The sequence below is a fragment of the Fringilla coelebs genome, assembly GCF_963513975.1.
Source record: "Fringilla coelebs genome assembly, chromosome: 22".
Classification (NCBI taxonomy): Eukaryota; Metazoa; Chordata; class Aves; order Passeriformes; family Fringillidae; genus Fringilla; species Fringilla coelebs.
In genome coordinates, this window is record NC_140048.1 from 8,137,877 (window position 1) to 8,153,597 (window position 15,721).

General features: G+C 46.8%; 1 protein-coding gene across 1 annotated transcript in view; it reads left to right on the forward strand.

Annotated features, from left to right (window-relative positions):
• The window catches only part of CFAP74 (cilia and flagella associated protein 74), a gene marked incomplete at both ends in the record, with an annotated part of 34,638 nt that extends 18,917 nt beyond the window's left edge, over positions 1 to 15,721 (forward strand). Inside the window, 18 exons of the mRNA XM_084220399.1 lie at positions 1,253 to 1,381; positions 4,305 to 4,392; positions 4,735 to 4,908; positions 5,762 to 5,895; positions 6,500 to 6,776; positions 7,231 to 7,338; positions 7,933 to 8,099; positions 9,309 to 9,443; positions 9,821 to 9,930; positions 10,279 to 10,334; positions 10,576 to 10,695; positions 10,856 to 11,008; positions 11,298 to 11,427; positions 11,975 to 12,129; positions 12,972 to 13,110; positions 13,873 to 13,994; positions 14,429 to 14,563; positions 15,608 to 15,721. Of these exons, the coding sequence (XP_084076525.1) occupies positions 1,253 to 1,381; positions 4,305 to 4,392; positions 4,735 to 4,908; positions 5,762 to 5,895; positions 6,500 to 6,776; positions 7,231 to 7,338; positions 7,933 to 8,099; positions 9,309 to 9,443; positions 9,821 to 9,930; positions 10,279 to 10,334; positions 10,576 to 10,695; positions 10,856 to 11,008; positions 11,298 to 11,427; positions 11,975 to 12,129; positions 12,972 to 13,110; positions 13,873 to 13,994; positions 14,429 to 14,563; positions 15,608 to 15,721 (2,446 nt within the window). The remainder of the gene's footprint in view (positions 1 to 1,252; positions 1,382 to 4,304; positions 4,393 to 4,734; positions 4,909 to 5,761; positions 5,896 to 6,499; positions 6,777 to 7,230; positions 7,339 to 7,932; positions 8,100 to 9,308; positions 9,444 to 9,820; positions 9,931 to 10,278; positions 10,335 to 10,575; positions 10,696 to 10,855; positions 11,009 to 11,297; positions 11,428 to 11,974; positions 12,130 to 12,971; positions 13,111 to 13,872; positions 13,995 to 14,428; positions 14,564 to 15,607) is intronic.

The following is a 15,721-nucleotide window of genomic DNA, read 5'->3' on the forward strand; positions in this document are numbered from 1 at the left end:
TGAAATTCAGTGCATTTCATGTGCAGGAATACCGTGTGTCAACTTTTTATCCTGAAAAAGTGGATTGATTCCATCCTTCTGTTGTGGCCTGAGCAGTTTCTCCCTCCAGGAGCTCCTGACACTTCCCTTGGTGTGTCAGCAGGAGGATTCCTCCTGACCCTGCCTATATCCATTGACTGTGACTTGTAGGCTGTAGCACAAGGGCAAGATAAAGTTTCCAAGAAAGTCAGATACCTCTGAAACTGGAATGTCCCAGCAAGCTCTGGTGAATTGTAAAATATTGCTAATATTGGTTTTGTTCTGGGTTTTAGTTGTTTGGGTTTTTTTTCTGGTCAAGAAGACTGTGGTAATCAGGCAGCAAAAATAAGCAGCATGAAGGGTGAAAGTGTCTTATCAGAACTGTGTCCAATAGAAATAATTTTTAAAAGTGATTTCTTCAGCAGGTTATAATCTGCAGTGATTTAATGAAGTGGTATATAATTCTCTTAGATTGTCAACAGTCAGAAATCATTGCAGGCTCCCAGCCCCACTTGCTGTAGCTGTTGATTTAGAGGAGACCATCTGGCCTGACAGCTTGGAAACCAGTCCAGGGGAAGGAGAATGACAAGCTGAAATATTTGTAAATTGCTCGGCAATTTTGCACTTAGGCAGAAAATTCCAAAGCAGGGGATGGTCCATGGCTGTTGCTGTGCTATGATAGGGCCAGAATTCAGTAGACAGGCAGAGGATTCCTGGCTTCCAGTGTGCCATTCCCAGGGCAAATTGATCCCAAGGTTTAGCAGAAGAGCTGGCAGGACCAGCTCAGCCATGCTGTGAGTCCCAGCCCTGCAGAATCTCTGCTGGTGGGGGACAGGTTACATCTGTTTAGAGAAATCACCAGGGTTCAGTCATCCTATTGATCAGATAGACCAGAGTATGTTAGCAGCAAATAATCAGCTGCTATTTCACAATAGCTTGGCTTTGCCTGCCCCTGACCTGAGTGAGCTGTGCTGAGCTCTGACAGTTCTCTTTGGATCAGTTTGAGCACTGTTTGCTACAGCTGGGTTTGTTACAGAACTTCAAGTCTTGTTTGCTGTACTTAAAAGAGAACACAACTGTGTGAGCTTGCTGTGGCATTTTTCCATGCCCATCATTTTCAAAGGAAGCTTGGGATTGTTCTGATTACAATGCAGGGGTGGGGGCAGGGGGGCTCAGACTCCAGAGTCACTGAAGTGGCCTCAAAGGCACCTGAGCACGTCTGATGTGTTTGCAGAGCAACAACCACGCTGCGTTTGAAGTTTGAGGTGTGCAGAGAATTGAGCAAGCACATGGAGCTGCTTCCAAAAACAGGCTACATCCAGGCTCAGTCATCCTTCAGTGCACAGCTCAAGTTCCTGCCCAGGTAACCAACATTAATCCAACTCTAATCTTTCAGGATTTCAGCCAGTGGCAGTGGAAGAGCTGAGCAGGGTTGTTGTTCCCTCCTGCCGTCCAGGCTGGACCTCACAGTGCTGCTGCAGTGCAGGTCTGGTCTCCCCCCTGTCCCCCTGGAAGCTGCCAGATGCTCCAGGAGGAAATGAGCTTGGCTGCCAGGGCTGTGAGGCAATGTCCCCCCCGCGGTGACAGCAGCGCTGCGACGCTCCGAGCTCTCCCTTCCTGCTAGGCTGCTCCCGTTCTGTGGGAAGCTATTCCTGTCCAGGAGGGAGGTTACTGAGGCAGGTGGCTGCTTCATGGATCACTGATTGAATAATTTCTGGACAAGAACTCCTGTGCTTCCTAATTAAGGTGAGAGTGGTTGGGCTTCCTGTCCATATCTCTCCTCCCCAGGTACATTTTTCTCCAAATGATGAAGGTATTGAATGAATTTCACATGGTGTTTTATGTAACATCTGATGCTAAAAGCTTTATCACAGCAGGTTTTGTTTCTCCATTTTACAAAACATCTACAAATACAAACATAGCTCAGGGATAGGAAACAATTCCAGTTTCTAAAAATTTAAATACCAGAGCTCCCAGAGCCACTGTTCATTTTATTTACCTCATCATTGCCATCCTAAAGAATTTAGCAGAACATTTCTTTTCAAAAAAATAATTAATGACATATGGAATTCAGTGTCTTTGGCTTTGACTGCTGCTGCCAAGCTGCTGCTTCTTTGATGTGGGTTCTTAGTCCCTGGATGTGTGTTTGGATTCTCACAGGTGTGCTCAGCACCTCTGGATTCTATCCTGACTGCAACATTTTCACCAGGTTGGTATTCAAAGAACTCAGAGTATTTACAGTTCTTTCAGCATCTCAAATCCCATCAGATTACAACAACAGGAACATGGTGACACATTCCAGTTCCTGAACTGCTACAAGGCACCGTTCCCTCTCTGAGGGGATGGAGGCAGAGCTTGGATTTAGAACTTTAATCTTCCTTTAAAAATGGGGAAGCTTCAGAAAGGAGATTTGATGAGATTAAGGCATTTCTGACACACGAAATAAGTATCTGGCTGTTTGAGGGTTCAGATCATTTGAAAGACCTGATGCAGGGGGAGTGCTGGGAGCTGAGGGAAGCACTGAGCCAGTGACACATTTCCGTGAGGGCTCGCAGTGAGCTGGCATTAGGAGCTCTATTAATAGAGCAGCTGTGTTACAAGTGACACCAGAGGGAAAAGAAGCCCCCACTCAGCAGTGCTGAGGGAGCAGAGAGCTGCCTGAAGGCTTGGGAAGTTCTCCTCAGTGTTCTGTGCACACAGACATTCTTGGGCAGGTGTTCCCAAACCCAGCTCCTGGGAGCTTGAAGCCAACATCTCCTGTTCAGTTGAAGGCAGGTTCTCTACTCTGCTGCCTTTCAGAATTCCCAAACAACTCATCCTGTAGTTCCCTGCAGTTGGAACTAGTCCTGGCAATCTAAATTTGATTTGTCTTTTGTGCTTCTCTTTAATTGTGCCATTTTCATAGAGCTTTCTGAAGGATTCCAGGACCTTTTCCCCAAGGTACAGCAGCTAATTTAGAGTCCATCCCTGTGTCCATACAATTACAAGTATTTTCTTCCCCTCTGGATTATTATGTAATAGGTTAATTTCTTCTGCTATTCAGATGTCCTGTGACGAAGTGAAAGCTGATGCTTTACTCCTCCCTTGCACTTAACCTCAGTTCAATGTGTAAAGAACTTCCCAACATCTTTGAACATCACCCTTATTGCAAAATAACAGCAAGATTTTGGATCACCATGGTGACTGAGTGGGTGTTATTTTTATTCTTTAACAATACATGAAAGAGTTGCAGGCAATTCCATGAGTAGTAGTAGAACATGAGCACTGTGGAGACCCAAGAAGAGGAAGCAACTCACTCTGGTGCTCTGAGATATAAATAGAGCAGCAGAGCTAAAAATGCTCCAGGTTTGTATTGTCTTAGCTTGAAGCTCTGGAATGGAGCTCGTGACAGCAAGATGTTTCACCTACAGAAAATCTGCATATTCCTTATAAATTCTGAGGCTGGCTGGTGATCAGGCACTGCTGGGCTCCAGGTTTGTTCATTTTATTTCTCTGCTTTGGGATACAAAGGGGTTCTGCCTCAGGCTGATCATCAGCCTCAGTGGCCAGAGGGAGCCACTGCCTTGGCTGGGTTGGTGGTGGGCTGGGGCTGCAGCAAAGATGCACAGGGTTTATATTCTGATTAGACAGTAAGCTTTTAATTTTTCAGAATTTTAAATGACTGGATGGCATTTAAAAAAAAAGGATAAATTGATGCTGACCTCTGTGACCGCCCTTAAAATCGTGTGTGTGTGTGTCCAAAATCCTGTGTGTGTCCAAAATCCTGTCCTTAAAAACAAAAAAAAATCCAGTATAACTGTACAAGGTCAATCATTCTGACATCAGTGTCTTGCAGCCCATTCCCTCCTGCTCAGAGCATTGCCTGGGGGTGCCGGGCTGAAGGAAATCTGAGATAAATCCAGAATATTCTTGACCTGACTGCATTTTCTTTCCCTTGGTCAGGAGGTGGGACTTCACAGGTCACTAATTTTTGATTGGCATTTTCTTCCACCATTCTTTTTCCATTTTCTCTAATATTTGAATTTATCTTACAAGCAGAATTTTAATAAGAATTCTCTTCAGTGAAGAACTGGAGTTGATACTTAACCAGGTGAATCCTCCAATTTTAGGACAATTAAATGAAGACTAAGAGCTGTGAATAATAAAACTTTCAGACCTTCAGTAAAAGGATTCAGTTTGCTTTTCTTTCTGTTCATAAATAATCCATCAAAAGTTCATTATTCCCCTTAGTGAGAAAATAGAATGTTTTAATGGCACTGACTGGGTTTGTACCTTTGGGTTTTCAGGCAGTCCCTTCCTGAAGATGCAGGGAGCTATTTCAATGCAGAGACAGGAATCCTGGAGGTCCCAGTGACAGTCCTGATCGTGGACAAGGTCAGGGATTTTTGTGATGTTGATTATCAGACTGAAAATTTATCTAAATTATTTTAGTGAATTTTCACTAATGATACCTAATTTTAGATTAGTTCTTTACTAACTGAGGTGATAATAGTAAAGGATGCTTAAAGTGTTGATACAGATTTGATCATTTTTTCTTGTCTCATATTTGCAATACAGGAAATTTAATCCTTTCTCCTCAGTGCTGATCTCATGTTACTGTCAAGGAACAGAGTAACTTTTTCTTGCACTTTTCCTTTTGGATGACATTTCATTTAAATCCCATCCTTACAACCCACAGATGGAGGTTTTTATGCTGTGCTCTTGCATTTGTTTCAGGCAATAAAAGTTACTTTTACTGTCCATGCCATTGTTACTACTTCTGACTTGGAAATCAGCCCAGCACAGATCAGCTTTGGGTACTGCACGATCTACGAAGCTGTGCAGGCAAATGTCACCCTAACAAACAAATCCATCTTGCCACAGGAGTTTGGATTTGTGGGACTGCCAGAGGTATGGACTTATCCCACACACACCCCCTCTGCTGTCAAAATAGATTTCAGTGTCATGGGAACGTGTGCAGTGTGAGTGTAAATAAATCATGACTGGTTCTTGCAGCCCCATGGGAATCCTGCTCCTGGAGCTCTGTCCTGGAGGGTGTGAATCTCCCTGGGTGACACCTTCTGCATTGCCACGCAGTGCAAATCCCCTGGGAGGAGATTTTCCTGTTCCTCACCTTTTCCTATCAGAATTCCTGGGTTTTTACACCAAGAGATCTCCTAAGAGAACACCTGGGACAATTTTACCTCTAAATAAAACAGGCTTGGGGCTGTGGCTGTGGCCTCAGGCTGAGGAATGTGCTCACTTTGCACCAAATGCCCAAAGGCTTCCCTTTAAAAAGCTCCTTGGGAACCATCCCAAGCCATGCCTGGGCACTTTCTAAGTGATTGGAAGTTGATGTGGAAGCACAAATTTAATCACAGGAGCTGCTGGGTTCATGTAGGCTGGGTCTCCTGAATCATTTTTTGGGGAAAGTTTGTTCTTCAAGCTCCATAGCAGCAGGGTGAGGTGATCACAGTGTGAAATGGTTGGGCATGTACAGATGGGAAGAAGCTGGGGAAGGGATTCTCTTGAAATCTGAATTAATGGATTTAATGCCTTTTGAGTTACTTTGAGATGAGAAATCTGCCCCTCAGACTCTGGGCACTGACTCAGACAAAAACTTCTCCCTGGAAGGTTTCTCTTTTCCTGGCAGTTCCACATTTAATAACTTTTTTTTTTTTTTTATCTTGCCAGTAATGTCTTGTTTTAATTTATTAGCAAACGGATAATTTAACTAATAATTTCTTATCCTGCCATTTTGAAGTTTGTTGAAGTTCAACCCAATGATGGATTTGGAATTATTCTTCCCCTGGAAAGCCTGACATTGGACATAATCTTTAAAGCCACCAAGGCAAAAGAGTACAGCTTTGAGCTCACCTGCAGGACAGAGATCAACAGGTGTGTTAATGGATGGACAGCAGGGAAGCTAAAATCTGAATTTCACTGGGCTCCCACTGTTAACCCAGCTCAGAGACTGAATCCCTGCCTGCCCTGGGGAGGTGAGGCTGGGATAAGCACCTGAGGCAGGTGGGAATTCTCCAGTTGCAAGAGTTGCTCAGTGCCTGTTGGTTTCATCCTTGGTTTTCACATCTGTCTTCACTGACATGACTTTTCCCAGCCCTCCTCAAGTTTATCCTTGTCCCACACCAAAGCTCCAGCCCCTCAACCTGTAGTGCTCTGCTGCTTTTTCAGCACAATTGCTGAAGCAATTCTTGTTTGTAAAAATGCTCTATGCTTTAAGCCATTGCTCCTGCAATAATGATGGCATAAACTTTGATTTGACTGGATGTATTTCCAGAAGTTCACAGAGGAAGAATTCAAGCAGGGACTCTGGCCAATTGTGCATTAAAAATAGATAGTATTATTGTTCATCTTTAGGCAAAATTCCCATTGCAAGCTTGAAATTCTGCTTAAATAGGGACTACAGGATTAGCTCCCTATTTTCCGGGCTGATTAAGACACTATTTTATGCTGAGACAATTTATCATGTGTTTATTTTTAGACAATTCAAGCTGTCATGCAAAGCAGTTGGAGTCCACCCACCTCTTGAATTGTCTCATTCCTTGGTTCAGTTTGCTGCTACAGCCCTGAACTCGGTGTCTTCAGCCACTCTGGATGTGCTCAATTCCCACGTGGATGGGAACCCCCTGACCCACCCTGTCCCACGGATTGGCAGTGGCAGCCCTGTCCCAGTTGGCCCCACTTCCTTTGAATTCCACGTGCCCCAAGACTGCCCTGTGACCATCACACCCTCTGTGGGAACTGTGCTGCCTGGGCAGGTAAATTCACCTTAAATGTTGGGTGTTGTGCCAAATCTTTGATCATCTGCATCCTCACAAAGGCTGTCACTTGTAAACACAGCTCAAAACATCAGTTGTTGTTAGAATAGCTGGAATATTTTGTATTGTTTAAAAGAATGTTTTAAATCAGACAGGAGGGTTAAGCACCAAATCTGGCTAATGCCTTCTGGGAGTGTTCTGTCCCCAGTGTTGTCACTGTGATTTATGTGAAGAATGTTTAAATATCAGAAGTATTGCCCATGGAAAGCCAGCCCACTGTAACACCCTGGACATCCAACAGAGCTGCAAGTGCCCTTACCCTGAGGATGCTGTGACTCCCTCTGAGCAGCAGAGCACTTGTATGAACTGTGTGTGCTCCTGTTGAGCTCTGTAGGTGTCCCTGTGCTGGGGCTGAGCTGTGCCCTCACTGCTGTGTGTGCTCTCTCTTTCCCAGAGAAGCTCCATCCGAGTGTCCTTCAGGCCGGCGCTGGGGGAGCAGCAGATCAGGGAGGAGGCAGCGCGGAGGCTCAGCGCAGCAGCTGTGCCAGAGGCAGCAGCACAAGTAAGGAATGCTAAGAACAGCACATGCTGCTGGTCTGGCACTTCCAGAGAGTTGTTTCTCTGGATGGTATTTTTATCATAAAATTATTTGCATATTAATGAAGCCCAAGCTTGTGGTCCATGGGGGACCTGCCTATGAAGGATGAGAGTGTGACTGTGCTCTCAGTGTGTGGCCTGTTCACTGAGCAATAATTTAATTTTGTGCTCACAATTATTCCTTGAGGTTTTATTGCCAACTGAAATACTCTTAAAAAAACAAAGAAAGCTTCTAAACTTCCTGAAGATTTACAGCATCCATGGAATTTATATGCAACCCCTAGGTCAGTTAATTTATGTGAGCACCTGTGGTTGTCTTTGATTATGAGATAAACAGGTAAAATTCTCATGATCAAGAGACTCTTCTGCTCCAAGAGGAGACCTCTTATTCTAAGAGGGAGTAAAATATTTCAACCTAATTTTTAAACTTTACACTTTTGGAAATTCATCTGTAGTAGCTACTGTATCTGTGGGCTGTCACCATCATCCTGCTGTCCCCTGTCCCCTGCTCTGTGTCACCTCCTTACTCCATGTCTTTGCTCACTCCTGTCTTGGTCAGATTTCCAGTAGTCCCCCTCAGTCTCCTGTGGGCAAAAAGAAGAAAGGTTCAAATGAAGAGCGAAATAAATCGAGAATTTCCATCTCCAGAGGAAGGAGTGGAAGCAGGAAAAGCCTGGCTTCTGTACATAGCCTTGAGGAGCCAAAACCCGAAGAGTTAAAGCCTGAGTAAGTCAACAGATGTATCTTGTACTACACAGACAGCATTCTCTTTAAGTAGTTTAATAAATCTACTAAAGCTGTAGGTAGACAAGAAAGCAAACTGGAGAGGGAACAGCTTCAGCTGTGTTGCAGAGGCTGTTTCCAAAATTAGTGCTGCTTGTGAGCCACACAGCTGTACCCTCTCATGTGAGGCAAAGAATCCCTTTATGCATCAGAAGGATTGAAGACTTCAAAGAATCTGTCAGGGAGCAGGAGCTGGGGCTGTGTGGGGGATGGGACTGAGCCAACACGGGGTTTGTGGAAAGGGCAACAGCAAAGCTGAACTTGGGGACCAACAGAACTCCTCCAAGAAACCTCTTGTGAACAGATCTACCAGAACCAGCTGAGGGCCCAAACCCACGGCAGAGAGTAATTTCTGTTTTTAATTTGAGGGCTTACACAGTCCAGCACATTAGTCATGGGCAGCATCAGTGCTGGCAGTGAAATGCTGCTGGGAAATGTGCATTTGAGGCAGTCCCTGTGCAGTGTGAGCCCCTCAGGGAGAGTCAACGTCAACAGCACTGCTGCCTGGAGCTTGGGACACTCACATGCAAAATCTGATACTCGAGGGCCCTTGCACAGCAGGTAATTCAGCTCCTCAGAGCCACACTTCTGCCCAGGCTCAGGAATTTGGGAGTATTTAGCAGTAAATACATACTGAAGCAACAGGCATTTGGCTGTGCTGGATGTTTTGACATCTTTTACTAAAATCTTGTGTTCATTGCCATCCATTAATTATAATTTTTAAACACTTTCAGCAGAGATTGTAAAAAAAATCCCTATTTTAGAAGTATTGCCTACATACTGCATTAGAGGAATGTGGTCCTGTGTGTTTACATGTCGTTGAGATGATGTAGAGGTACTGGAGGACACTGAAATACTTGATGTGACACTGAAATACTTGATGTATTCAACCAAAGGAAATTGTATTGAGGTTTTTGCAATCTTTGGTGTAACATCTGTTATCTGGGTTCTTCATTTTTATTCTCTTTTGGCAACAAAAGCCAACCACTTTGGAGGGTGGGTCCATTACTGACAGTCATTTAATTTTACTGTTACATTCCATTTTGAATGTGTGACTAAGAAACAATAATCACAAATAGCTCAGCAGATATTTATTTGATGTTTTGTTGCTCTCTCGCTCACTGAGATAATTCCTATTCCTGGATTCTCTAGTTCTGATGCTTATAGGGCAGCCCAGGCTTCCCTGACAAGGAGTTTCACAGGGAGTTTTAACAAGTACATCATCCCATGCTCTGTTGCAAGTGGCCATGCCAGTGGAGAGGAGGGCTCTGGGAACTTGACCTGCAGGTGGGTGCAGTTGGAGAACCCAGAGATGTGAGGGGGAAATGGTGGGCTTGCTGATTTATTCATCTGGGGGAGAAATTTGTTTTCTGCTCTTAATTACTTCATAGCTCAGTGGTAGAAACTCATGCTCCCAGCCCACCAGTTGGATAAGAATCAAACACATGAATATCAAAGCAGCTGAAGGAATAATTGTGTGAAAACTTTGAGGCAGCTGTAGCTCATCTCTGCTGAGGCACAGTCGGTCACCGAGCCCTGTGCTGTGCTGTCACACCAGCGCTGTCACACCCTGGGACAGGAGCAGATCCCTGGCAGTTGTTGTCATGTCTGTGATCCCAGAGCTCTGCCCTTTTATTCCCCAGCTGCCTTTGCTCTCTCTGCAGCCCTCACAACACCTTGTACCTGGAGCTGCACTGCCCTGCTGTGGCCCCACCTGTTCTGATCATGTCTGACTCTGGGATCAACACGGCCGATTTTGGGGACGTTTCTGTAGGTATGGAGTTTGAATTCTGCTTTGGAGTTGTTTCTCTCTGACAGTGAGTTCTTCCCAGCAGTTTTGCATTTTCAAAAGTCAGGATAGAAATTAGCCCTTAGTGGGTATTTAGGTGGAAATAAGAAGCCTTTGGCCAGCTGAGGCCCATGGAAGAGCAGATCTGACCCACAAACAAAGACCTGGAAGCTCCAGAAGTGACTGGCCCAATCTGAGAGCATTTTGGTGAGCTTTGAGTGGTGCCTTAGCCATAGGCCTGGGATGAGTCTGGCTCAGGCAGGAGCACGAGTAAGGGGGAGGAATGGGAGGGAAGAGCATCCTCACTTTGGGAAGTGTTTTCATTCCTTGCAGGCCACAGAATGATGAAGAGAATCACAATAGAAAACATCTCCCCAGGGAAGCTGGAGGTATCCTTGTCTGGAGCACGTGAGCTCAGCCTTCAGCCTCTGCTCAATCAGACTCTGCCTCTGCAGGAGGAACTGCTGGACACTAAAGCACCAGCTCATCTTCTCTCTTGAGTTCTTGATCTCTCAAAAGCTTATAGATGCTTAGTTCAGACCAAAGACATGTAAACAATATGTAGAATCTATTCTCATATCTTTTTTCTCAAACTTTACGAACTTTTTTCCTTGAGTTGCACTGTTTTAGCTGGGATTCTCAGCTCTGAATCCCAACGGCCCCTTTCTGTTGGTCAGAGCAGTTGGAACGCTTGAGCCAGGTGAAAATAAACCCCTCATCATCTCTTTTTGTCCAAGTGAGGATAAATGGGTGAGTAAAAGATACAAGAGCAGTGGAGAGAGGAGAGACAAAGTTCCCTGTCCCAACATTTGGATCTTGTCTCAGTTCTGGGATGGTCCCTTGGGAGGGGTCAGCTGGAGGGCTGAGGGTTCTCTGAGCAGATGGACTAACCCAGGCACCCTCTGGGCAGTTCTTGGAAACTCTGGACATCCAGGTGGCAAAGACCAACCTCAGCCTCCCCCTGTCTGGGCACGGGGTGATGCCAAGCACTGAGTGCTCCGTGGGAGAGGTGCTGGACATAGGATACGTCATGGCCAGGGACACAGTGACTGCCACAGTGCAGGTAAGGCCTCTGTGCTGAACTGCAGAGCACAGCAGGGGTTCCTGTGAGGAGGAAGACAACACAAACTGTCTCCTCCCAGATTTTGTCCAAGTGTGCCAATAACCAAAGTCCAGTATTTGATGCAGAGGGGGGTTGGTGTGGCACAGATTGTGCCTCTGGGGGCATCTGGGCACGCAGAGCTGCACTAATGCAGCAAAATAAATTCAGCCACTTTGCAAACTGTGGATCTTACAGGCCTGGGAATCAATTTCCTTCATGTAAATGCTGTTGTGTGAATGAATGTCCCCAGATAAAGAACACTTCCAGCCTGACCCTGCTGTTCTCTGTACAACTGGAGTCACTCTCACCAACACGGGAGCGAGACCGGCAGAAAATTCCCTCCTTTCTTACATCCTCTCTGCAGAGAACAGAGATTGTTGGTAAACTTTCTTTTATTCTTTCCTCTTTTTCCTCTGCTAAAGATTCAGGAGGTGTGAAGCAGCATAGCTGTGTCCTCTTAGATGCATACAACTGTCAGACCTGGGGCATCACAGCCCTGAAATTAAAGACTTCATTTTGCTCCCCAGTAGGAGCTGTAGTAATTCTTTCAATATGGGGAGCTGTAAATTTATGCAGCCTGAGCAAATACCCACAAGTAAGGAGATATTAGTGTTCAAATCTAAATAAACCCACGCAGTAATTGCATATTAGAGATTCCATTTAAAGATGTCCAGATCTGTAAAAACACGTCAGAATATAGGAAGGGTTGGTGATGCTGCTTCAGTTCCTCTGGAGATTAATGCATCAAACTGATGGATGGATGGATGGATTTATCTGGTGTTCCTAACACCCTGTTTTGCTGCAAAGCCATGTATCAGCTCTTATTTATTTGCTGTTCCAACAAAAATTAAATGTGTTTAAAATTTATGAAGAAGTAAAATGGAGCTGTCCTCCTTTCTTATCTGTATCCTCATTTTTATTTACCAGGAACACAGAACTATAATGGCTTCAGTGTGTTCAGGGTCTCTCCAACAGAAGGAAAAATTGAGGCTGGGATGAGCCAGGATTTTGTGGTTACTTTCAGTCCTGATCATGAAAGTCTCTACTACTCCGACCGTCTCAAGGTTCTGTTCTTTGGCAAGGTGAGACAGTCAGGATTATGAAAACAGTCTAAATATTGCATGAACTGATGTAGGGAGGAGAAGGCACGTTTGGGGCCCTCTGACATTTTTCAGGTTTAGATATTCAGTTATTAGTTGATAAAAACAGTAATGTGGGGTCCATCCCTGTCACTGTCACCCCATGGCACAGTCAGGAGGGGACGGGAGCTGAGCACAGCTCCAAGGGGCTCCTGCAGGGAGCATTTCATGGCAGAGCAGAGGGGAGAGGGGAGCTCCACCTGCCCGGCAGGGCCCGGCAGGAGCAGGAGCAGCAGGGAGCCGCTCTCGCAGCCGCTCGGTGCCAGGTTCCATCTGCGGAGCTGCCCCGGGATGCTCCGGCCGGATGCGCAGGTGGCCGCGCCGCGGGCAGCGCTGGGCCCCTGCCAGGACACCAAAAGTTGGTGCAGAGTGACCACTAATGCCCAGCAGCAGCACTGCAGACGGGCTGGGCTGAGAGAGAGCTGCTGCTCCCTTGCAAGCTGCGGGACTGCAGTTAGGAATGCACGGCGGGATAAACTGAGGATGAACGGGCACTTGACCCAAGTTTGGCAACAGAAAAGTTTTGTCTCTTTCAGTGGCTTGTGTATAAATCGTTTGTCCAGTGCCCTCCTGAGGCACATTTCCCTGGTTGTTTAAAACAGAAGTGCCAGAGTGGGCAGGCCCAGGGGCAGGTGCAGAACTCCTGCATTAGAGCCCAGGATCGCTGGGATCCTTCACGTGGGAGGTGATGCCACCACGATTTCCTGGTGCTGCTGGCTCAGGTGCCAGCGTCATTCAGGTGACCTGAGCTGCCACCTGCATCCAGGATTCCCTGTCTCACCCAGCAGACAGCCCACGAGATCCAGCTGAAGGGAGCAGCCCGGGATCACATCATGTTTGTGGAAGGGGGAGTGCCCCTGGATGTGCCCGTGGAGTCCTTGGCTGTGACCTCCCCTGTGGCCCCACAGGAAGCACTGGAAAAAGGTAAAGTGCCACCACTGTTCATTATTGAACAGGGAGGGATCAGACATGAGAATGTTCTTCTTAAGAAAAAAGAAAATTTAAGGCAATTTTTCCAGAATCAGAAAAAAGAAGCATTATGTTACAGCATATATTCATAATACACAGAAAAACCCATGAAACTTTCTCTTTAGGAAAGTTTTTCTCTTCATTTGAATGCAGTTTTGTCTTAATGATGATCTTCTACCTCTGCAGCTTCTTTGAAAAAATGATTACAATGTAATACTACTATGAAGAATTAAGATGCATTTGCTTTCTGCCACTTCTCTGAGGTGTATTAAATGTTTAAGAAGTTATTTCATATATAATCACATATCCTGGATCCTCCTGTTTGCCCTGTTATGAAACTTCTGGGGGTTTGAAGTTACTCTTCCTTAATTTCATGGGACAAGATGCAAACAGCTCCTGACTCCTGAGCTGTAAATAAACCCAAGCACACACACATAAAAGTAGGAATAAAGTACACAGAGGTGTGTGCCATGGGCTAGGAAACCAGCCTGGAACTTGATAAACAAGTAATAATTGCACTTTGCAATTGCAAATTATCCAAAGCCTCCTTTTCCTTAATTCCTCACTAACTCTGTGAAAGGATCTCTCTGTCTGTGCCAGCTCCTGAGCTACCACATCACTTTGTTTTGAACCATCCTGCTGCAATTTCTGTTGGTTCCAAAAGGCCAAAGGCTCCGTTTGGCTGTCTCAGAGTTGACCTGGTTGCTGTTTGTTTAGGGCCACGAGAAGCAGTCAGGTCCCTTCTCCTGCTCCTGGAGTTTGTGGAGGGCTCAGCAGAGCCAGCCAGGGCAGAGATCACCGTGGGGGCCATTCAAAGTCCTCAGCTGGCAGCCAAGAAGGTGAGGGAAATAAAACCTGCAGGTTTGTGCCAGGGTGTATGGGATCCTGACAGTGTGCAAAGGGCTGCTCCTTCCTTCTGTCCAAAATTCACAAATTCATAAATTTAAAAAAGCAGCTTTCAGAGTTTCTAATGAATTTGACACTATAAAAGCACAGTGTTTAAAAAGCTTATTTTTCAGGGGCTAATATGAGGAATTACCATTATCATACTAAGTCAGCAACAAACTTAGTTTAGCAGTTTGCTTCCTCAATTCTGGAATATGGAATTTTGAGCCCAGAACTGAATTACAGTTCTGCTCTTTAAATGGAGTATTTGGTGACAAGGTGACACAATGAGTGTCCCAGTGGATAGCTGGAGTTTCGAGGGGCAGTTCGGGCAGGGGCGGTGCAGCCTCTGCGGCCGGGCTGTGACGGTGCCGTGTGTCCGTGCCAGACCGTGGAGTTCAGCCTGGACAGCGGCCCCGAGCTGCGGCGGGCGGGCTTCGAGCTGGACGGCCCCAAGGGAGCCCTGGAGCGCGGGCAGCTCAAGCGCATCGGCGTCTCGTGGGTGCCACCTGCCGACCTGCAGGTGAGCCTGCGACACCGGGGTGACACAGGGTCCGGGAGGGTGACACAGGCTCCGGGAGTGTGACACAGGGTCCAGGAGTGTGACACAGGGCTCCGGGAGTGTGTGACACAGGGCTCCTGATGGTGTGTGACACAGGGCTCCTGGAGGGGTGTGACACAGGGCTCCTGGAGTGTGTGACACAGAACTCTTGGAGGGTGTCCCACCGGACTCCTGGAGGGTGTCACACAGGGCTCCTGATGGGGTGTGACACAGGGCTCCTGGAGTGTGTGACACAGGGCTCCTGGAGTGTGTGACACAGGACTCCTGGTGTGGCACAGGGCTCCTGATGGGGTGTGACACAGGGCTCCTGGAGTGTGTGACACAGGGCTCCTGGAGTGTGTGACACAGAACTCCTGGAGGGTGTCACACAGGGCTCCTGATGGGGTGTGACACAGGGCTCCTGGAGGGTGCCCCCATTTCCCTTGTATCTACTCCTGCTACTTCTGCCTCGTATCACAGAGGTTGGATGTGATGTCCCAACAGCTCCATGAGGCCGTGATTGCCCTTCCTGATTCACTTCCTTGGGCATTGACTGCCCGTGTGTGGGATGGCAGAATGAGTGGCTGGTTCCAAAATTAAAAGATTTCTGCCACCACAGCAGAAAGGGGCAGCAGAGTTCCTGGCAGGATGCAGCCTGCACCGTGCCTCTTGGTAACCCCTGCTCTTGCTCAACACTGAGCACTCACTGGGGGCTGACAGGATTTCCTTCCAGCCCTCTCGGGGAGCTCTGAGGTTGCTGCTGTGCCCAGCTGCCATGGCAATGACATGGGGACAGTCTCGGTGGCACTCTGGGGACACAGTGCTGAGTCACTGTCATACCTCACTGGCTGCAGCATGAGCATCACTTGGGGACAGAGAGGAGCCAGCACAGTGGCTGTCACCTGTCACCTGTAGCTATAACTGGTACCTGGAACACCGAGATGTGAAGCAGAGTTTAGAAGGCGATCAGCTCGTGTCTCCTGTGGCCAAAAGACCAGGCTGGTTTCTGTGTGGTTCTCTCTGCAGACCAGTGACCCCCCGCTGGTGTCAGCCCTCCTGACTGTGAAAGGTGACATCACAGAATCCTACAGGGTCCTGCTCATGGCAAGAGTGGTGTCTGCAGCTGCTGCCACCGGCTGA